The sequence below is a fragment of the Sorex araneus genome, chromosome X (genome assembly GCF_027595985.1).
Source record: "Sorex araneus isolate mSorAra2 chromosome X, mSorAra2.pri, whole genome shotgun sequence".
NCBI classification, from domain to species: Eukaryota; Metazoa; Chordata; class Mammalia; order Eulipotyphla; family Soricidae; genus Sorex; species Sorex araneus.
In genome coordinates this window covers 292,911,235-292,934,118 of record NC_073313.1, presented here as the reverse complement: position 1 = coordinate 292,934,118, position 22,884 = coordinate 292,911,235, and the positions used below count along the sequence as shown (strand labels likewise).

General features: G+C 50.7%; 1 protein-coding gene across 1 annotated transcript in view; it reads left to right on the top strand.

Annotated features, from left to right (window-relative positions):
* Positions 1–22,884, top strand: part of SLC4A5 (solute carrier family 4 member 5) — a 97,620-nt gene that overhangs the window by 65,952 nt on the left and 8,784 nt on the right. Inside the window, exons 16-23 of the mRNA XM_055120930.1 lie at positions 3,091–3,149; positions 4,588–4,788; positions 8,396–8,509; positions 11,265–11,426; positions 12,236–12,414; positions 13,608–13,680; positions 20,780–20,848; positions 21,596–21,769. Coding sequence (XP_054976905.1) covers positions 3,091–3,149; positions 4,588–4,788; positions 8,396–8,509; positions 11,265–11,426; positions 12,236–12,414; positions 13,608–13,680; positions 20,780–20,848; positions 21,596–21,769 — 1,031 coding nt within the window. The remainder of the gene's footprint in view (positions 1–3,090; positions 3,150–4,587; positions 4,789–8,395; positions 8,510–11,264; positions 11,427–12,235; positions 12,415–13,607; positions 13,681–20,779; positions 20,849–21,595; positions 21,770–22,884) is intronic.

The following is a 22,884-nucleotide window of genomic DNA, read 5'->3' as shown; positions in this document are numbered from 1 at the left end:
CCATATGTTGAACTGTGAGAGCCCTTCTCAGTCATGATCATGCCTTGATGAGCAGATCCGTCACCTGCCTCTGCACACTGGTGGGCTGGACACAAAGACAGCACGTAGAGGCCTGGGCACTCTCAAGTGCCTCCACTGCCCCAGTTCCCCTAGCTGATCTTGTGGAACTTCTGTGAGCTGTTTGAACCTCTCCCCAGGTTGGGATGGAATGTGACCTAAGTAGATATTGTGTTGTTCAGTTCCTTAGTACATCTTTTTGTTGTTGTTTTTGTTGTTTTGGGTCATACCTGGTGATGCTCAGGGGTTACTCCTGACAGTTACTCCTGGCAGTGCTCCAGCAGGCCACCCCTGCCCCACACCCCTTTGCACTGAGCACAGATGTTCTTTTTTGCTGGCATATGTCTTGATCTCTTAGAGGGGGTTCAAATTTGGGGTCTAGTGAGCATTATTTTTCTGTAGGAGAAACTAAACCTTTTGGGGTTTTTTGTTTTTGTTTTTGTTTTCCATACCTGGTGGTACTCAGGAGTTCTTCCTGGCTCTGCACTCAGGAATCACTGCTAGTGGGGCTCGGGGGACCATATGGGATGTTAGGGATTGAACCCAGGTCAGCTGTGTGCAAGTCAAGTGCCTTACTTACTGTGCTATTGCTCTGACCCAAACCAGAGAAATCTGATTTGCGAGGGGAAGCTTTTGGGTAGAGGATGTCGGAGCATATGGGGTAGACTCTGAGGGGTGTAAGGGGACCCACCAGCTCTCACCCCCTTCAGGCTTTGCCCGGGTGCCTGGTGTCTCTTCCGCCTTTAGGATCCTGCTATTATCCTGGTTCTCAAAGTGTGGTCCCTTGATCAACAGGATCTACAGCGCTTGGGAACTTGTTAAAATGTAAACTCCAGAGCTGGAGAAATGGCTGGAAGGGCAGGTGCTTGGTATCAGTACTCCATGGCCCCTTGAGTACCACTGAGAGTGACCGCTGAGTACAGGGCCAGGAGTAGCCCCTGTGCACTGCTGCTGTGTCTCTCAAAATATGAAAAATATACAGTGAATTCCATCCTAGATCTGCAGAATAAGAAAAAAATCTGGGGTACTGCCAGATATTACTCTTTCTGGATGCTTCTGGTGCATGCTTGAGAACCCAGCCTGACTGTAACCTTAATCGCTCTTTGTCAGTGTTCCTTAGAAGATCATTTTGGGGGACATTCTCTTTTTAAATTGATATGCTCCCATTGTAACTGATTTGTATTCTATTTATCGATGCTGCACACACTGATTTGGCTGCTTTCAATCCCAAGTGAGTACCATCATGGAATCACTAGCATTTAATGCTCTATGATACTTGGACTCTTTCTGGAATTTTCCTTCTCAGAGTTCTTCATTTCCAAGTGGCTTTCAGTGTGCCCCACAGAGTTATTGGTTTAAAAACATGGCTGAGCTGAAGCAGAAACACTCGGGGAATATCTGGTCCAACAGCTTGGATCATGGAGGATTCTAGATCTCCCCACATTAGTGGGGTGGTGCAGGGAACCCCATCAACCTCCTCCTTTGCTTTCTTTGCACCCTGTGAATTCTGTTCCACCTCTTGGTCAGCTTTGGCGAAGAAAGATGACATGATTTCTAGGAAGTGCTGCTTTGTTCAGGATAATCGGAATGCACTGATGGGTTTCTAGGTGCTTCTAGGGATATTCTACCTTGGCTCAAGACTGACCTTCTTAGCCACTCCCAGCCCCCCCCTTGCCCAGAAGTGGGCCACAGAGAAGGGCCCTGGGACCCCGTCTGCCCTGCACAGCTGCCTGAATGCCCCTTCTTGCTTCTGGGTTCCTGTCTCAGTTGGGATGGTCTGCAGGAAGGTGCCTGGGGGAGCACTGCTTTTGGGGTGGATTGTCAATGTGGTGGCCAGTGGGCCTGCTCCTGCCCCTGGCTGGCTGCTGAGCCAACCCTGATATGGAGGAGGGAACAGAGGAGGACCTGGCCCTGGTGGGGGCAGGGGCAGAGGGGAAGCCAGGACCCCTCCCAGATTGCCTTGCGAATGAAAGGCCACATCCTCGAGGGAAGGGAGTTTCTCCCGCCTCTTGTCCTGTCCCACAGCGCACCCTTCCTCACTCAGCTTACAGGGCGGCCCCCTGAGCGCGGCGAAGGGAGCACAGAGCAGATGTGGAGTGAAGGGCCAAGCAGCACCTTTGGGTTCCCATTTGGCATTAAGGTCGTGGCCCTGGTTTGCCTTTTTCTCCAACTTTCCCCAACTCATGGCACAGTTAGGGCAGAGAACCAGAAGGTTCTTGCAGGACCAGAGGACTTAAAAATCTGATCGCACTGACTCAGGCGAGGAGAGCGGGGAATGGGCACGGGGAGGGATGGGGGCTGGGAGGCTGGTTTTCTGGGGGGCTGGAGGTGAATCAGGGACCTGCCACGAATGAGCTGATGAGCCGTGGGAAGGTTATTGTCCTCTTGGGGCCTCAGTTACCCCATCTGTAAATATGGGAGGCTCTTGAGAATTTAGAAATCTAGTGAGACACTGGAAGAGCCTGGCCCCAAGCAGGACCAGGGGTTTAGTTCTGTGAGAGCTTTTAGGAGCATGGCCCTTGGCCCAGGGCTGAGGCCACCCACAGGGCCTGTCTGTTCAGGAGCTTCTGTTTGCTCCTGACCGAGCAGCAGAGGGAGTCAGGGTTTGGGTCTTGGAAGCTGGTCGCTCAGGGCAGAGCTCTGCTACCCAGCCAGCCTGGCCTCTCAGCGCGTGGCCAGGGCTCTGTCCTGCTGCCCCTGCAAAGTGAGGAGAGAGAAGAGGCTCTAGACGCATGCGCTGCCTATTTCTGACTCTGAGGAACCAGGGACTGGAGGGAGAGGGCGACGAGTGGGGGGCTTGGGGGTGGGGCAGTAAGTATAGTGGGAAGGGCACTTGCATTGCCCTCCCTGACCTGGGTGCCATCTCCGGCCCCTGAGCATCTCCAGGAGCAATTCCTGGTACAGAGCCAGGAGTAAGCCCTGAGCATCAATGGGGCGCCCCCCCAAACAGAGACAAACAGAAAGAGTTGGGGTGCCTCTGGGGGGTGCAGAGACTCCTGAGCTGACCCTTCTCCATGTCCTGACCCCCTGTAGTGAATACGACGGCGCTCAACACTTCGGTCCTGCCCGCGCCCAGCACCAACGCTTCTCTGGTGAGTCCTCTGGGTGTTGTATGGTTCAAGTTAGAGAGAGTTGGGCAAGAGATGATGTGTGGCAGCCCAGACTCTCAGAGGTCAGCGCCCAGGCCAGCCAGGGTCACCCACAGAGAGTCGTGAGTGCGTCTTCTCATTTTAAGTGTGCGTTATCGATTCCCATTAAAAATTCTTGATTAATTGGTTAATTAATGGTTCAGAGGGCCACGTCCAACAATACTCAGGATTTGTCCCTGGCTCTGGGCTCAGGGGTGACTCTTGGTGTTGCCAGGGATCAAACTGGGGCTGGCAGCATGCCAGGCAAATGCCTTAATCCCTGGTATCTTTCTAGCTCCTAAACCCCATGTTTTATTTATTTCAAATTGGGGGTGGGGGTTTGGACCACACTGACTGTGCTCAGGTATCACTCTTGGCAGTGCTCAGGGATCATATGTAGTGCTGGGGGTTGGACCCAGGTCATCCATGTGCAAAGCAAGCAGCTGACCCACTGTACTATCTCTCTAGCCACAGCCCCACACCCTATTTTGAAACTTGTCTTGGGGCTGGAGATGGAGTTCAATGGTAGCACATGCGTTGCATGGTTCACACCCTGGGTATAAGCCCAATCAACAAATCCAAAACAGACAAATAAACAAAGCAAAACAAAGCCCATACCCCCAACATGTGTTCTGTGGAAGTCATGTACACAAATACCAGAAGTGTGGGGGTACAGGAAGGAGCGAAAGCAGGAAGGAAGGGGGCAGGGTGCACTACAGAGCATCAGAGATGCTTCCCGCCCACCTGCCTACCTTCTTTTTTGCCTTCTACCTGGGTGCCTACCCTTGACCATCTCCCACCCGTCCATCCCACCCCACAAGGCCACTCCACAGACCCCCAAGCATTTATTAGTGCCTCTCCTGGATCTGTCCCCAGCGTCTCAGGTCTGGGTTGTGATTCCTGGTAATGAGAGGCAGAGGCCTGGGGGTGGTGCTCAGCTTTGGGGGTGCTAAGGGCGGGAAATCCTAAATAAGGGCCAGCAGCTGCAGAGAGACCTGGGGACTGGGGGAGAGGAACTTTCATTTTGGCACCCTGGAGCTGACCCCTTTTGCTGCCCCTCTCTTGGGCCACACTGCCCAGTGGCAATGTAACCTCAGAGGCCTTTTCTGAACTTGTAAGTGTTTCCCCTCTGCGGTAGGAGGAGAGAGGATGAGTCAGTGCCTGTTTTGGACACTTAAGTGCAAGGTCAAACAGGGGCTCGTCCAGGGCTAACCTGTGTGTAAGAAACAGACGGGGCCTGCTGTCATTCCTGGGAGCTCTGTGCGGGCTCCGTGGGCCAGGAGGGCTGGGGGTCCCGGGAGGGAGGAAGGGGTGTGCAGGCTCTCTGGGGGCTGCAGCAGGCAGGACACAGCCCCTGCTCCGGGAAGGCCTGACTCTTTCTCTCCCGTGCTTGGTCTCCAAGTACAACCCCCTTAACCTCACAGCTCTGGACTGGTCTCTGCTGAGCAAGAAGGAGTGTCTGAAGTACGGCGGGCGGCTGCTCGGGAACTCCTGCCAGTTTGTCCCAGACCTGGCCCTCCTGTCCTTCATCCTGTTCTTCGGGACATACTCTATGACCCTGACCTTGAAGAAGTTCAAATTCAGCCGGTATTTCCCAACCAAGGTACGTTTCCCTGCAGTTAGCCGTCCCCAGGCAAGCCCTGACTGAGCGTCCCCGAGAGGTTCGGGTCCCAGTCCCCTGACAGGATGGTCACACATGAGCCTTTGCTCATGGAGGCACAGCCAAGGCACCGCATGGAGCTGGTGTGGCCAGGGATGGGGCTCAAGGGGGAGGGCACTCGCCTCCCGTGCCCGCGGCCCTGCGTGGCCCACCTCGAACCCTGGCATCTTATCTACTCCACCCTTAGTCATCAGACCTAAAGCACCAGGGTGGCATTTAAAAAATGATTTTAATGATTTATTATTTTAATATTTTTATTTTATAAAAATAGTAATTTGTTATTTTAATTTTTAATTATTTGTTATGATAAAAGTAATTAAAAAAACAAAATAACAACAACAACGACAAAAACACAAACTTAGAACCGAAGAGCTCTGTGTTCCAAGGTTGTCACATCCCCCTGATGACACTTAGTATTGTCAGACTTGTGTATAGTAGAACAGTAGTGTGTATTTAAGAATTCTATTTTCTGGGTAACTGATGAAGTTGGGATCTTTTCGTATGCTTCCAAGCATGTGCTTTTTGGGGAAAGGCTTTCAGTTCTTCACAATTGTAGATGATGTTTCTGCGATGGGTTTGCTATGTATGATGGGTACAGTCTTGAGGTATAGTCTTCTATCTGTACATTCTTGAGTGCTACTTAGTGCTCAGGGACTGATCCTGCTAGTGCTTGGGGAACCACGTGGTGTTAGAAATTGAACCCAAGTCTCCCATATGCAAAGCCTGCACTCAGCCCATCAAACTTTTTCTCTGGCCTCAGTACTCCAAGTTCAACCCCTCCACCACGTCACCTCCCTCCACCACCGTCTCTGTGTTCCTAACCACCCCTCAAGCCTGTCCCCATAGCAGGCCCACAACAATTCATTTTATTTTGCTGTTCCCATTAAAGGCTAATGGGAGGATACAAAAATATTTCCATAGAAGAAAATTTGTGAAACCGCTGTGTCTCCCCATGGGAACATCGAGTCCTTGTCTGAGGGTTTACGAGCTGTTGTCGCAGTTAAGCTTTCTGTGTTGTTTTTGTTAGTCAAGATTGCTTGGTTTCTCTGTTATACCCCATCCAACCTGTGTGCTACTGCTGGGCTCTCAGTGCTGTAGAGCTCGGAGATGTGGCTGAGGATTCGTCTGCTTGCTGCAGAATCTGGAGGAGGCCGGTAGATGGGTTCCCCTGTTGGTGGCAGTAAGGCATGGGCATGGCATCCAGAGCGTGGCATCCAGGGCTTTCGGAAGTACAGTAGTGAGGGGAGGTCGCCCCTCTGGATTCCAGGAAGCCCCGGAGTTTCAGCCACAAAGAACAGTGCAGCTGATGCTTTTGGCAGATTAGGGTCTCTGCGGTGCTCAGTCCTAGGGCAGTGGGGTCCAGCCAGAGGCGTGGCCGTGGGGCTTTGTTCGGCTGGCCCATCCCTTCTGAGATCGCCCAGGAGGAGTTGAGAGTTATTATTTAATATCATGAGTGAATGTTGAATCTTGCCAAAAGTTTACTGTGTCTGTTGATATAATCATATTATTTTAATTTTGTTGATATGATAGATTACACTAATCAGTTTGCACACAATGAACCATCCTTGCATCCTTGGAATGAATGGATCTTACTTGATCATGGTATATGACCCTCTTTAAATATTGTTGGATTTGATTCACTAATATTTTGTTGCATAACTTTACATCAGTGTTTATTAGGGGTTTTGGCCTGTAATTTTCTTTCTTAGTAGTATTTATTTCTGCTTTCAGTAGTAGACTAACATTGGCTTTATAGAATCTTTTTTCTTTTATTTGCTTTTTGGGTCACACCCGGTGATGTACACGGGTTACTCCTGGCTCTGCACTCAGGAATTGCTCCTGGTGGTGCTTGGGGGACCATATGGGATGCCAGGGATTGAACCCAGGTCAGCCTCGTGCAAGGCAAATGCCCTACCCATTGTACTATTGCTCCTCCCCCAGCTTTATAGAATCTTTTAAAAGTAGTTGAAAAGTTTGAGCAGTATAGGCAATTAGATTTCTTTGAAGGTTTGTTAGAACTCACTAGTTAACCCCTCCAGACCTGAAATATTGTTTGGGGGGAGATTTTTTAATTGATAACTTGTATTTCTTACTTTTAATTGTTTTAGTTGTATGATTCTAAAATCCATCCATTTTTTTTGGTAGTTCCCCCTGCCTAGTGGCATCAAATTGTTTATAGTAACCTCTCAGGATCGTCTGTATTTCTGAGTTATTTGTTGAAAGTTCTCCCCTTTAGGGACCAGGGTAGTGGGTAGGGTGTTTGCTTTGCACATGGCTGACCTGGTTTGAACCCTGGCATCCCACATGGTCCGTAAGCACTGCCAGGAGTGACCTGAGTGCAGATCCAGGAGTAAGCCCTGAGCATCACAGGGTGTACCCCCCCTAAAAACAGAAACAAATAATGTTCTCTCCTTTCATCTCTAAACTGAGTTATTAGAGTTTTTCTCTCCCTTTTTTTCCTTGAGCCTAGCTATAGGTGTGTCAAATGTATTTATTCTTCTGAAAAATAAACTCCTGGCTTCATTTACCCTTTGTATCATTTAATTGATTTCTATAGTGTTGATTTCTGCTCTAAGTTCTATAATTTTCTTCCTTTTATTTTCTTTGGAATTCCATTTGTTGCTTTTTTTTTCTAGCTTCCCTATCTGTGAGGTCAAGCTATTGAGTTGAACTTTTTCTTGTTTCCTAATGTGAATCTGGTGCATGTTTGTAAATGTTAGGATTTCCTTCAGAACACAGCCCCTGTTCTTGCTACTCCTTAATGTGTGATCTGGCTCAGACAATGAATATCAGGAAATGTCTTCAGCCACTAACACAGAGATAACAGCAGTGCCCATTGGTTAACAGATGCCAAGCAAGGCCGTGCACTCTAAATGTGTGTGATTTATCTGTGCCTTTATGAGCTAGGAACTATCATTATCCCCTTTTTACTCATGGGAAACTGAGGAGCCCCAAGATCACACAACTTTTCCTTCCTTCCTTCCTTCCTTCCTTCCTTCCTTCCTTCCTTCCTTCCTTCCTTCCTTCCTTCCTTCCTTCCTTCCTTCCTTCCTTCCTTCCTTCCTTCCTTCCTTCCTTCCTTCCTTCCTTCTTTCCTTTCTTCCCTCCCTCCCTCCCTTCCTCCCTCCCTTCCTCCCTCCCTCCCTCCCTCCCTCCCTCCCTCCCTCCCTCCCTCCCTCCCTCCCTCCCTCCCTCCCTCCCTCCCTCCCTCCCTCTCTTCCTTCCTTCCTTCCTTCCTTCCTTCCTTCCTTCCTTCCTTCCTTCCTTCCTTCCTTCCTTCCTTCCTTCCTTCCTTCCTTCCTTCCTTCCTTCCTTCCTTCCTTCCTTCCTTCCTTTCTCTCTTTCCTTTAACTAAGGGCCACTCCTGGCAGTGCTTAGGGGAGCATGTAGTGCTGGGGATCAGCCTTAGGGCCTACCCCGTATTAGGCATATCCTCTATTGCTTAAACTGTCTCCTGGCCCCAAGCCCCAGTATTTAACTGTTTTTCCTTTGGAGATGGCATTGACAGGTGGATGGAAGAGTTTTCTACTCATTGCTCATCTTTCTACAGGTCCGGGCCCTGGTAGCTGACTTCTCCATCATCTTTTCCATCCTGATGTTCTGTGGAATTGATGCATGTTTCGGTCTAGAAACTCCCAAGCTTCATGTGCCCAGTGTCATCAAGGTTTGCCTGGCCCCTGCCCTCCTGCAACAGACCCTCTCCCTGCCACACTGATCCAGCTTCACCGTGCTCTCAGCCAGGCAACTGCGCATGAGCCTTGAGTGGTCTATTCTGCACCCCTCTCCCAGCCAGGGGATCTGTGCAGCCTCTCAGGGCCTGAGCCTTTGTGAAGCTGGGGGAGGAGACTTTTCTTTTCTTTTCTTTTCTTTTCTTTTCTTTTCTTTTCTTTTCTTTTCTTTTCTTTTCTTTTCTTGTCTTTTTTCTTTTCTTTTCCTTTCCTTTTTCTTTTCTTTTCTTTTCTTTCCTTTTCCTTTTCTTCTCTTTCCTTCCCTTCCCTTCCCTTCCCTTCCCTTCCCTTCCCTTCCCTTCCCTTCCCTTCCCTTCCCTTCCCTTCCCTTCCCTTCCCTTTCCTTTCTCTGTACTCAAGGATCACTCCTGGTGGTGTTCAGGGGATCATACGGGGTGCTGGGGATAGAACCCGGGTCAGCTGCACTCAAGGCAAGCTCCCTACCTGCTATGCTATCTCTAAGTTCTACGAGGAGACTTTCTCCACATGAAATCCTGCTGTATAGCCACCAGGAGGGAAGGGACTAGTGTCCACCCTGCAGCCCCAATGAAAGTCCTTGATTCCCATTTGAGGAGCTACAATTCCGGGCCTGTGGCAGTCTAGAAGCTGGGCCAGGTCGGAGCGGTTGTACAGTGGGTAGGGCACACAGTTTGCCTTGCACACTGGCGACCTAGTTCGATCCCTGACACCCCACATAGTCCCTGAGCCTACCAGGAGTGATCTCTGAGGACAGAGCCAGGAGTAAGCCATGAAAACTGCCAGTGTGGCCCAAAAACCAATAATAATAAGGTGATGATGATGATGATGATGATGATGACGATATAAAGCCCAGAGCCATAGTACAGTGGGTAGGGCGCTTGCCATATGGTCCCCCAGCGCTGCCAGGAGCAATTCCTGAGTGCAGAGACAGAAGTAAGCCCTGAACATCATTGCTTGTGGCCCCAAAACAACTGTAGCACTGTAGCACTGTTGTCCTGTTCTTCATCAATTTGCTCGAGTGGGCACCAATAACGTCTCCATTGTGAGACTTGTTACTGTTTTTGACATATCGAAACAAAACGAAAACTAACTGACTGACTAAAAGCTGGGCCAGAGGAGCTCTGGTTTAATGTGATTCTTGATAGCCCCAAGCAGCATCATATCATCACATGGAAACGTGCTGGAAATGCAGATTCTCAGCCCCACCCACAGCCAATGAAATCAGAACTCTGGGGCTCAGGCCTATTGCTCTTCTTTTGAACAAACCAGACTGAGGATTCAGGCGGCCATGTCCCAGCTTCAGGAGCTCATTGTTAGTCCAGAGATCGTGCGTTTGCCAAGCTCAAGGCTGGCTCCCTGGCAGAAAGATCAGCTTCTGTGTGAACAGAGCAGGAGGGTAGGGCCAGAGCTGGACCTGCTGGCCTTGAGGGTTTGGCTTCTGTGATACTTTGCTTCAGGGTTCTCCTAAGTAGCTTAAACACATCTTGTAAAGATTCACACCGGCCTTGAAAATTCACGCCTCTCTCTCTCTCTCTCTCTCTCTCTCTCTCTCACACACACACACACACACACACACACACACACACACACATGAATCACCGTGAGATACAGTTATAGACTTATAAACTATCTTGATTACATTTCAACCAAACAATGTTCGAGTACTCATCCCTCCACCAGTGCCCATTCTCCACCACCAATGTTCCCAGGATCCCTCCCGCCATCCCACCCCTTCTCAGCCCCTGCCTCCGTGGCAGACACATTCCCTCTTACTCTCTCTCTCTCTCTTCTCTCTCTCTCTCTCTCTCTCTCTCTCTTTCTCTCTCTCTCTCTCTCTCCCCCTTTGGGTGTTACTGTTTGCAGTACAGGTAGTAAGTGGCCATCATGTCTGGTCCTTTATCTACTCTCCATACACATCTCCCATCCTGAGTGATCCCTCCAAACATTATTTACTTAGTGATCCCTTCTCTGTACTGGCTGCCTTTTCCCCAGCATGTGAGATCGGCTTCCAAGCTATGGAACGATACTCCTGGCCCTTATCTCTCTGTCCTTAGGTGTTTGTCTCCTATTATGTTACTTTATATTCCACAAATGCACCTCTGTCTCTTAACAGATCTAATAGAAGCGTCAGTCCGTGCCCCTCCACAGGGGTTCCTTATCCCCAGCATGTGGATCTGAATTCTGTGGGCGTCTGCGGGCAGTTCTGTAACACTCCCAGACAGGTGACAGGAGAGAGGCAGCTGCATCAGGTTCATCACAGTCCTTTCTCGACTCTCAGGCTTTATTTCTCTCCATGTTTTGCTACTGGTGCCTGAAAGATGTATCTGACACCACTCGACGTGCACCTCGATCCTTCCCAGGCAGTCTCAGGGCCACCACTAACCATCTAAGTCCCACTGACAGGACACCATGGCCTGCCTGTGTCTGCTCTGTGCTCCCTCATCACTGTGGCTTTCAGGGACAAGATTGCACAGTGGGTAGGGCGTTTCCCTTGCACACAGCTGACCCTGGTTCGATCCCCGGCATCCCATATGGTCTCCTGAGCACCGCCAGAAGTAATTCCCGAGTGCAAAGCCAGGGGTAACCCCTGAGCAACGACAGGTGTGACCCAAAAAGTAAACAAAAAAGACTGTGCAGGGTAGGCAGGCCTGAGAGGGACCAAGGGCGGTGGGCCAGGAGGGAGCAAAAGGCTTCTCCCTCTACTCCACTCAGCCCACACGGCCTGACCGAGGCTGGTTTGTGGCCCCCTTCGGGAAGAATCCATGGTGGGTGTACCTGGCCAGCATCCTGCCCGCGCTGCTGGTGACCATCCTGATCTTCATGGACCAGCAGATCACGGCCGTCATAGTCAACCGGAAGGAGAACAAGCTGAGGGTGAGCCGGTGCTGGGGTAGGCACAAGCTCTTCTTTCTCTCCTCGTGGCCCCCACGCACCCGCCCCCCCCCCCCAATCAGAAGGAAACGAGGAAGGCGGGAGCTTCTTTCGAAGTTCTGGGCCTTTGCTGAGACAAAACATGAGGCAGGAGGCCTGGAGTTCTGCTCTGTGGATGTGGTCCTGTGACCTGCAGTCCGGGTGAGGTCAGTGGCCAGCGTGACTGTCCCAGGATCCAGCCCTCTGAGCGGGCACTGCTGGATGAGGCTTCTTGCTTGTTCCAAAGCCACCCCTTCACTCTGTGTGACCTTGTGTGGGGGAGTCTGAACAGATGCTAAAGGGGCAATGTTGACCCTGAGCCGAAGACAAAGAGGCTCTGTGGTTCTGCCCACAGCTCTCCTCCGGCTCTGAGGAGATCCCGGCTTCCTGCTCCTTCCTCCCAGTGCCTGTGGGATCATAGACCCCGTGAGGCTTCTGTCTGTTCCCACGGGCGCTGTGGAGATGTGGTAGCTCCTTCCCGAACTCCCCCACTTAGGGCCTCTCCCGGCTTGGGTACTGTCTCCTCCATCACCATGTCCCTCCCCTGACTGCCCTTAGGGACCTGAAGGAAACAGGGGTCACGCCTGGGGTTGGTGAGTCCTGAATATCTCGGGTGTCAGCTGGCTCAGAGCACCCCCTGAGGAGAGCCCTTAGATTGGCCTCCACGGAAGTGACTACTTGGGGCTGAGGAAAGTCTGTCTCCCCGCCCACCCCCGCCTGTCAGGAAAAGGCTCCCTCCACAGCTTGTCCCCCGCCTCTTACTGCCCCTTTAGAAGGCTGCTGGCTACCATCTGGACCTGTTCTGGGTGGGCATCCTCATGGCGCTGTGCTCCTTCATGGGGCTCCCCTGGTACGTGGCCGCCACCGTCATCTCTATTGCCCACATCGACAGCCTCAAGATGGAGACAGAGACCAGCGCCCCTGGGGAGCAGCCCCAGTTCCTGGGGGTCAGGTAGGTGGGGGTCTGGGCCGGGCTTCACCTGAGGGGCAGTGGGCAGAACACGAGTGAGGTGGGTACGGAGGCAGCTTTTTCTTACTACCAAGGTATTGGGGTGAGCTCTGACAGCACTGCTACTGGCAGGGAAGAGAATGGAGACTCGCTGATTCCTTCTGATGAGATTTGAGGTGCGCTGGAAGCACAATCTCACATGTCTAGGTCACTCAGGGGCCTCACAGACCCCTCTGACCCGTCCCTTTATCTCCTCTTTGAGACTCTCTCCCAAAGCCCATGCGCGAGTCCAGCTCCTGCTTAGCGTCCCCTCTCCCCGTGGCCACTCAGTCCTGAGACTGTGGCGCACCGTCTATTTCCTCCATTCCTGTCCCTCGTGCCTTCTATCAGGCGTGGGAAGTGCGTGTCTCAGCTCTCAGTGTCTTCCGGAGGGCCCATGCTTGGCGTTGGCATTCTCATAAGTGGCTGATTGAGAGCTTCTGCCTCGGCATGCCTGGTCGGTCCAGCTTCTCCCTGAGGGCCAGGCCCACCCCTGAGTTCTAGCTGATTGGGCCCACGCACTCGCTCCAGTGCCCAAAGCTTCCACCCGGTGGACGTGAAACTCAGTGTGCCTGGTCTCGGAAATCACACCTGCCTTCTCGCCCCTCACACCAGCTCTGCGGGAGCCAGGCCCTATCCCTCAAGCCTCCAGTGACTTGTCCCTCAAGCCCCACAAACATGGGATCTTTCTTAAAGAAAAGGGCAAGGATAATGATCTCCTCAGAGGCCGGAAGGTAGTACAGCGCAGCCAGTGGCATGCCTGCCTGGGTTGGCTCCCCTGAGCCCCGGAGGCCGTCCCCCACCCTAAGCACCTTGTGTCTCACTTTCTCCTCACAGCCACCTTCTGAGGTCAGTGCTGGGCTATGGACGCTTAGGGCCTTGCCTGGCACCTCTTCGCAAGGAAGTGGCAGAGCTAAGACTGACTGACTGGGGCACTCCTGTAACTCATGCACTGGGCAAACTCCTGACTCCCTCCACAATGCCTGTGCCGGGGGATAAGGGCCCCCTCTCCTGCCCTGTGAGGGTCAATGGGGCCTCAGGGAAGAGATTTGCTCTGGAACAGGACTTCGAGACCGAGGTGCCCTCAGAGAACTAGAAGGCTGGAACAGTCGTGGGGAATCTCCCAACGGCCCTGAGTGTGTGTTCTTCTTCACCAGGGAACAGAGGGTGACGGGCACCATTGTCTTCATCCTGACGGGGATCTCCGTCTTCCTGGCTCCCATCCTAAAGGTGAGGCTCTCCCCTGCAGTGGAAAGCATTGGCCTGATAACCCCAGTGGGGGGAGTACCATGTGGCCCTCAGAAAGGGGCAGAACCTGTAGTCCCCGGTGATAGTTCAGCTTTGTCACCATGACCATCATCCGTGTTCCCTGTGGTAGTAAAGGATGACATTGATTCTCAGCACGAGACACTCCTCCTGCTCAGCCCCCACACGCAGCCTTCCTGAGGCCTACCCTCAGCTTTCTGGAGGATACTTTTCTCTCAGAAAGTTCCACCAAGTTCCATTCTTGATTCCATCAGGTGTTTCCCCGCTGCTGTGCGTGACTCGCTTAGAGGCCTCCTGGCTTGCCCACTTCTAGAAACTTAAAGCATACAGTGGGCAGAACTTTGTAGCCATCTTAGGCCTGCTTTCTGCACCTCTTTCTACCATGGGCACATAAATGACTCTCCCTGCTGACTGACACTTCCTCCTAGCCTATCAACTAGGATACCAACTGGGAGGACTGGGTGTAGCTCAAGAGATGGAGCATATAAGGGGTGTGTGTGTGTGAGATATCCTGAGTGTGATTTCCTGTGTTCATGGCCTCTGAACACTGCTGGTCATGGGCACCACAAAAATAAGAACAAAGTCAAGAGGAAGCTTCAGTAGAGCCTGAGTGCTGTCCTGTCCCAAACTGTTGTTCCAGCCACTCACCTGATACCGGAGTGGGCTGGGGCGGCCAGGATGCAATGCCACAGGCTGCTCATTGGAGCTCTGGTTTCTTTTCTCACAGTTCTGGGCTAAAGGTCAGGATTAGTGTTGGTAGCTTACCTTCTCCTCAGGCCTCTCCTTTAGCTGTGCAGCCTCCTCTGGGTTTTCCCCTCTTCCACTCTTAGGTGATAAGGAGCTCATTACCAGGACTTCATGTTACTTTCGCTACCTTCTTAAAGACCCTATTTTCCAATGCAGTCACATTCAGAGGCACTGGGGCTGAGCATGTCATCCTGTGAATTTGGAGGGGGGCAAGATTCAGCCCTTAATATCAAGAAGTGGTTCTTTCCCTTCATCAGAGACTTTACTTCATGAATTAAATAACTTGTATTTGCTGCATTTGTATATTCACAGCAGCTTTCCCTGCCCCCCCCAACATCTCATTTTGAAGAGCGTTGAAGAGCTCATCCAGAGTTGACCTTTGAAACAAAGATTAAAGAACCATGATGTTAACTGATTTGTTGGCCATGGGCAGTATTTCTGGCTTGAGAACTGGTGCTGGGCCCAGCCAAGCAGTGGACTTGACATGGTACCTTTTCAAAGGTTCCTTTTACAAGTGTAGACACTTAAAAGGCAGGCATTTAGTTGATTTAAATAGGGAGTATTTCTTCTGTGGAGAGGTTTCCAAAGAGTCACCTTGCAGATCACTCTTAAGTCTTCTTAACAGGGAAGCTGTCGTCCCGTTGCTCATCGATTTGTTCGAGCAGGCACCAGTAATGTCTCTTATGGAAAGACTTATTGTTACTGTTTTTGGCATATCCAATACACACAGGTAGCTTGCCAGGCTCTGCCTCTCGGGCTCGATACTCTCGGTAGTTTGCCAGGCTCTCCTACAGGGGCGGAGGAATCGAACTTGGGCTGCGTGAAAGGCGAATGCTCAACCGCCCAACCGCTGTGCTATCGCTCCAGCCCTAACAGAAGCATCTGCATTAAAAGCTGGAGCCTGAGGACACCCTACCTTAGGGCTTAAACACTGCAGGTGACAATGCGGACAACTTCCCTGCAGAGATAGAAGCAGAGTTCTGGAGCTACTGCTCAGAGATGCAGCCATTTGTCACCAGCTTTTAGTTATATCTGAATAGACCACAATGCTCTTAGAAAATTCTGCCAGTGGGTTTCCTTCCTTTTGTCCAATTAGGATATGATCAATTATCTTACGAATCCATTTATTTTAAGTTTCCTAGAATTTTTGTTTTGCACTGGGACCACACATGGTGATGCTCAGGAATTCCACATCCTCCCAGAGTGGTACTTGGGGGTCACTCCTGGTGGTGCTGAGGAGACTGTGCAGTGCCAGGAAGTGTACCTTCCAGGCAAAGGATGCACTTCAGTCCTTTGAGCTATCACACCCTCCCCTACCCCATTCCAAATTTTCTATATTTTTGCACTCTGGTGTTTGACATCTGATTTTTTTCCTTTTTTGGATCATACCCGGCGATGCTCAGGGGTTACTCCTAGCTTTGCACTCAGGAATTACTCCTGGCGGTGCTCATGGGACCATGTGGGATGCTGGGAATTGAACCTGGGTCAGCCGCGTGCAAGGCAAATACCCTACCCGCTGTGCTATCGCTCCAGTCCCTTGACATCTGATTTTAATAATTTTTTGTTGTTGTTGGGAGCACATCCAATGGTGCTCAGGGGTTGCTTCTGGCTCTAAGCGCCTGGTGGTGCTTGGGGGACCAGGTGGGATGCTGGGAATGGAAGCCTGGGTCTCCTGCTGCACCATTGCTCAGGCTCCTAACTTAAACAAAATTGATACTGGTATTAGCTCCTTTTATTAACTGAAGTAACACGGTGTTTTTTTTTTCATTTTTTGTTTCTTTTGGGGGCCATATCTGGCTGTGTTTGGGGCTTTCTTCTGGCTCTGTGCCTAGGGATGGGGCTCAGGGGACCATATGGGGTGCCAGGGATTGAAAGCAAGTGCCTTATCCACTGTCCTAACACTCTGGCCCACATTAAATTTTTAAGAGTTATATGGGTTTCAGGTGTACAGAAATACACACACACATATCAACATCTGTATTATGCTCATCACCAAAGTTCACCCATCACCTTGCAATTGACTTTTCTCTCCCAACTTATCTATTCCATTTCCTCTTCCTTTCTAGCAACCATTATTTTGTGCTTGCAGTTTAAGAGGGTTTTTTGGTTGTTATTCAGTTATCTTGGTTCCTTATGTCTATCTTCTTAATATGAATAGTATCCCCACTTAATATAATGTAAATGAAAATAGTGCTGTGTGGTAAGATTTTAGACTGCCAAAACCTTCCATTTAAATGATATGGTCTGGGGCTGGAGCAATAGCACAGCGGGTAGGGTGTTTGCCTTGCACGCGGCTGACCCGAATTTGATTCCCAGCATCTCATATGGTCCCCTGAGCACCTCCAGGAGTAATTCCTGAGTGCAGATCCAGGAGTAACCCCTGTGCATTGCCAGGTGTGACCCAAAAAGCAAAAAAAAAATGGATATGTTCACTTGTTTATTCTTGGATGGCATATGATCATTTTATATTTTATAGTAGTATATATATATTTTTTAAATAAAACACCGTGGGGTACAGTTACAGACTTACAAACTTTCGTGCTTACATTTCAGTCATACAATGATAGAGTACCCATCCATCACCAGTGCCCATTCTCCACCACAATGAACCCATTGTCCCTCCCACCACCCTCACCCCACCTCTGTGGCAGGGCATTCCCTTTTGCTCTTTCTCTCTCCCTCCCTCCCTCCCTCCCTCCCTCCCTCTCTCTCTCTTTCCTTATGGGTGCTGTGGTTCGCAATAGAGGTACTGAGTGGCTATTATTCGGTCTGTAGTCTACTTTCAGCACATATGGTCTCCCATCCCAAGCAGGCCCTCCAGGCACCCCATACCTCAGTATATATTTTTAAGGGAAGCAAAATACTTTTATTTAAAGAAATGTACTTAAAGAAATGTGAGGGGAGAGAAAAAGAGAGATATTTGTTTGAGAGAGCATGGGCTTCTTGAGAGGGGCAAAAGCAGTAAGCAGTAACTTATTTTTTTTTAAATTTTTTATTTTATTGAATCACTGTGAGATAGTTACAAGCTTTCATGTTTTGATTACAATCTCACAATGATCAGACACCCATCCCTCCACCAGTGCACATTCCCCACAACCAATATCCTGGCTATACTCCCCATTTCCCACCCTCCCCCTGCCTCCATGAGACAATATTCCCCATACTCTCTCTCTCCTTTTGGGCATTATGGCTTGCAACACAGACACTAAGAGGTCATCATGTTTGGTCCATTATCTACTTTTGGCACGCATCTCCCTTCCCAACTGGTTCGATACCAGAGTGCCTTTATGTTAAATAAAACATATTTGGGAGTATGGCTCCAAGGGCTGGAGTGAGTGCATGCTTTATATGCAGAGGCCTGGCTTCAGTCTACAGTTCCAGGAGTCCCCTGAGTATTTCTGGAATTGATTCCCAAGTACTGTATAGTAGCCCCAGAGCACTGCTGGGTGTGGCTAAAACAAAAACAAAGAACAGAAGACATTTGGTGCCAGTTCAAGAAACACATAACTTAATTCATATCTAAGATTCTAGATTTAATTCTACAATTTATTTCTTTAAGAAAACACCAGGCATTAGAAAAAAAAAAGGGGGCTGGAGAGATAGCACAGCGGGTAGGGTGTTTGCCTTGCACGCGGCTGACCCGGGTTCTAATCCCAGCATCCCACATGGTCCCCTGAGCACGGCCAGGGGTAATTCCTGAGTGCAGAGCCAGGACTAACCCCTGTGCATCGCCAGGTGTGACCCAAAAAGCAAAAAAAAAGAAAAAAGAAAACACCAGGCACCAAATTAGTCACTTGTGCTAAGCTCAACAATGCTAGTCCCTAACTGCCCCAAGAATGCAGTCGTAACTGGTCAGCGTGGAGTTTTCTGGTCAGGATTTAGAAGGTAAAATCTTTCCTGGTCTCCTGCAGGAGGTGAGATGACCCGCCACCTCAACCTATCAACCCCCAGAGACTTGTTTTCGCTCCCTAGAGCCTGAAAAATGTGCTCTTCCTTACCCTTCCCTCCTGCCTATGAACACTTTCCTTTCAGTGAAGTCCATTGGAGCACCTTTCTCCTGCTGAACAGGATGGTGCCTGATCCAGGAATCATTTAATAAAGCCCACTTGATTTTAAAAATGAACTGGGTGAGGTTTTTTTTTAAAGCTTTTTGGGTCACACCCGGCAGTGCTCAGGGGTTACTCCTGGCTCTGCACTCAGGAATTACTCCTGGCGGTGCTTGGGGGACCATATGGGATGCTGGGAATTGAACCTGGGTCGGCCGCATGCAAGGCAAACGCCCTATTTGCTGTGCTATTGCTCCAGCCCCCGGGTGAGGTATTTTTATTTAATATATGCAATAAAAGACAATTTTTATTTTATTTTAGCTACTTTCGGCCACACTTGCTGATGCTCAGGGGTTACTCCTGGCTCTGCACTCAGTAATTACTCCTGACAGTGCTCAGGGGACCATATGGGATACTGAGAATTGAGCCTGGGTCGGCCACATGCAAGGCAAATGCCCTACCCACTGTACTGTTGCTCCAGCCCCAAAGATGATTTTTATAAAGCTTGCTTATTTTACACACACACACACACACACACACACACACACACACACAGCAACACTTTCGTTTGCCTTTGTCTGTCAAACCAGACATAGCCAAGTCCTATACTCCAACGTTAGTTATACTCCAGTATAACTCCAACGTTATACTGGAGAACAGTCTACCTAAACTCACAGCTCAGCTGAATTCTTTTGTTCTCTTGTTTATGCACAGCCATCAGAGATGTACGCTGATGCTATAGCTTTTAGTGGGTACAAATTGGCTCCTACTACTACTGCTTTTATTTTGGGTGGTTGGGGGCTCAGGGACCCTGAGGGTGATGGGATCACTCCAGGCAATTCTCAGCTTGGCTGTGCAGGCCTGAAGGTTCTGTGTTTAGGCCCAGATGTGTTACTGCTCAGGCCTTGTGGTCCTGGACACCACCAGTGTCACCCTGACGGCACTCGAGAGCATTTCTGTTTTTATTAAAGTTCAGTATTGGTTATGAACTGCACCTGCTTTTCTCCAGGAATTTTCTGTTCTTAGATCTCTCATATTTTAAGAATCACTTGAGAATCTTATTAAGTGAAAATACTATTCTCTCTCTCTCTCTCTCATTGAATCATAGTGAAATACATAGTTACAGAGCTCATGATTGGGTTTCAGTCATACAATGTTCCAACACCGGTCCCTTCACCAGTGTACATTTCCCACAACAAATATCCCCAGTTTCCTTCCCACCACCAGTGCCCCCGCCCACCCTGCCTATATGGCAGACACTTCTCTGTCTCTTTCTGTCTCTGTGTCTCTCTCCTTTTGGGCATTATAGTTCGAAATACAGGTACTGAGGTAACCGTACTTGCCCCTTTACCTACTTTCAGCACGCAGTTCCTATCCAGAGTGATCATTTCCAACTACCATTGTCGTAGTAGTCCCTTCTTTACCCCAACTGCCTTCCCCACCCACTCACTCCCCTTTCTCTGTGCATCCACTTACCTCAGCGGGTGGTTGTACTGCGTGTATCCAACTCAGCGGTGAGTAGAGCTAGAGGATGGGCAATGATCTGTCCTTTCATCACTGGGACGGAAATCTTTGGTTATTTTCCCAGTGAGGATGCTGGGGGATAAGGTGGGTGCACACTCATCTCTGCACACTCCCAGCCTGTCCCAAGCCCTGAAGATTTTGTTAGTTTTGTTTTGTGTTTCACTTGCACCTTGTCACAACTCTTCAGGACTCTGGATTTTCTTGGGGTGTGTGTGGGGAGGAGTTAGGGCACATCCAGCGGTGCTCGGGGTTTACTCCTGGCTCTGAGCTCAGAGATCATCCTTGGCAGGGCTAAGGGAACCTTATGGGGCTGGAGGTCAAACCCTGGTTGGCTCTGTGGGAGGCAAATGCCTTGCCCACTGTACTATGCTCCAGCCCCAGGACTCTGCATTTCTGCTACTGGGTTTTTTGGTTTTGTGTTTTGGGTCACATTTAGTAGTGCTCAGGAGTCACTCCCCCAAAGCTTGGTGCTTGGGGATCACTCCTGGCAATTCTTGCAAAGCATATGCTCCACCCCATTGTGCTCTTTCTCCAGATATGTGTGTGTGTGTGTGTGTGTGTGTGTGTATTTAAAGTCTAACTGGTTCTGGGTAGTGGGTCCATACCTGGTGGTGTGCAGGGTTTACTTCTGGCCCTGCACTCAGGGATCGTTCCTACTGGGGATCAGAGGACCATATGGGCACCAGGAATCAAACTGGGGTGTGCCTCGTGCCAGGTGAGCACCCTGCCTCCTCCTCTGGTTTCAGTACATCCCCCTGCCCGTGCTGTACGGAGTCTTCCTCTACATGGGCGTGGCCTCCCTGAATGGCATCCAGGTAAGCTGGCTCCTCCCCAGACTGCTCTCCCAGGCAGCACACACATGTCGCCAACCTTGAGTGCTTCCCTTCCATGTTCGATGGAGGCGTCAGTGACGACATGACCATTTACTATGTGTCAAGTCAAATAGCTGTGGCAGGCCCTCTACAGGTGCTCCCTAAGTTCATCAGCTGGAAACTGACTGGACTGGCCCCCTGCTGGCCGAGCCCTGCGCCGCTCCCACCTAGAGGACAGCAAGGGACTAGAAAGGACTGTATCTCTTTCCTTGAAGTCCACTCCCTGCTGAGGAAGAAGTTGTCCTGCTTTGTTCTTTATTTCTTGCATTTTCTGCACCTGTGGGCAGCGTTCATTTGCAACCTCACCCAGGGCTCAGCGGGGTCCCCTAAGATCTTTTTTTTTTCTTTTCTGGGTCACACCCGGTGATGCTCAGGGGTTACTCCTGGCTCTGCACTCAGGAATTACTCCTGGTGGTCCTCGGGGACCATATGGGATGCTGGGGATCGAACGTGGGTCGGCCACAAGCAAGGCAAACGCCCTCCCCACTGTACTATCGCCCTGGCCCCGAGGGTCCCCTAAGATCTTGGGGCATGTCCTAGACACTCTTGTCTCCCTGCTGAGCATCCTCAAGGCCTGGCCAGGGTTTCCCGCTGGGACCCCGCTGCAGGACCTGCTCCCCAGCCCCTCCCCCAGCAGGGCCGTCCCGCTCTGCCCGGCCTGGCTGAGCCCCGCGCTGTCCTCACTGCCAGTTCTGGGAGCGCTGCAAGCTCTTCCTGATGCCCGCCAAGCACCAGCCGGACCACGCCTTCCTGCGCCACGTGCCCCTGCGCCGCATCCACCTGTTCACGCTGGTGCAGATCCTCTGCCTGGCCGTGCTCTGGATCCTCAAGTCCACGATGGCGGCCATCATCTTCCCGGTCATGGTAAGAGGGGCACCCTTCCTCCCTCCCCACCGCCTCTCTGATGCTCCCTTCCCCCCTCAGGACCCCAGAGGCAAGTATCGGGCAGATTTGGGGGTGTCAGTGTCCACCCGGGGCGGGGGAGGGCAGGGGATGGAGAGGAGAGGACAGCAAGCCACGTCCGCCCTGCGTCCCAGGACAGCAGGAGCCTCTCCACCTGCCACTGGGGGGGAGGTGGAGGACCCGAGCACATCAGCAAGGAAATAGCCCCCCGCCCCACCCCCAGAAGGCCAGCCACGTGCCAAGTAGATCCCCCTAACTGGAAACCGTGTCTCTGCGCTACCTAAGTGGGACGAGGAATGGGCGCAGACACCTGTTAGGAACTTTGCAGCACAAGGTCTGTAAGACTCCATCCCAGTCTGGACTGGTTCCGCGGTGAAAAGGAAACCCTCAACAACTGACATCTGGCGGGGACGTGGGGAGAGGGGCCACTGCCTGTGGGCAGCTGTGAGGGCCCCACAACTCTCCGGCTCGGGGTGCAAGCCGAGGAGCAGACGCAGAGGCAGAATTTCAAAGGTGCTCCCAGGAGCACTCCGAAGTCGGTGCTTCTTTTTGTGGTGGGGAGGAGTCGGGTCACACCTGGTGGTGCTCAGGGACTGCTCCTGGCTCTGTGCTCAGGAATGAGCCTGGCAGTGTCTTCGGGGAACTTATTGTGCTACCAGGGTTCAAACCAGGATTGGCCACATGCAAGGCAAGCGCCTTAACCCGTTTACTAGCTCTCCAGCTCAAAGCAAGTAGTTTTGACCCTAGTTGCTTAGAATAGTCACTTGGGAGTTTTTTGGTTTGTTTTTGATAATGTAAGATCCCTCCTCTCCCCTCCTCTCCCCTCCTCTCCCCTCCCATCCCCTTCCCTTCCTTTCCCTTCCCTTTACTTCCCTCCTGCCTGCATTAGGTTATCTAGTTTTTCCAATACAATTTCTAATCTCACTTGGGAGTTTTAATAATAGTAATAATAATAAATAAATTAAAACTCCCAAGTGAGATTAGAAGTTGCATTATTATTATTATTATTATTATTATTATTATTATTATTATTAGCTTTTAGGGTCATACCTGGCAATGCTCAGGGCTTACTCCTG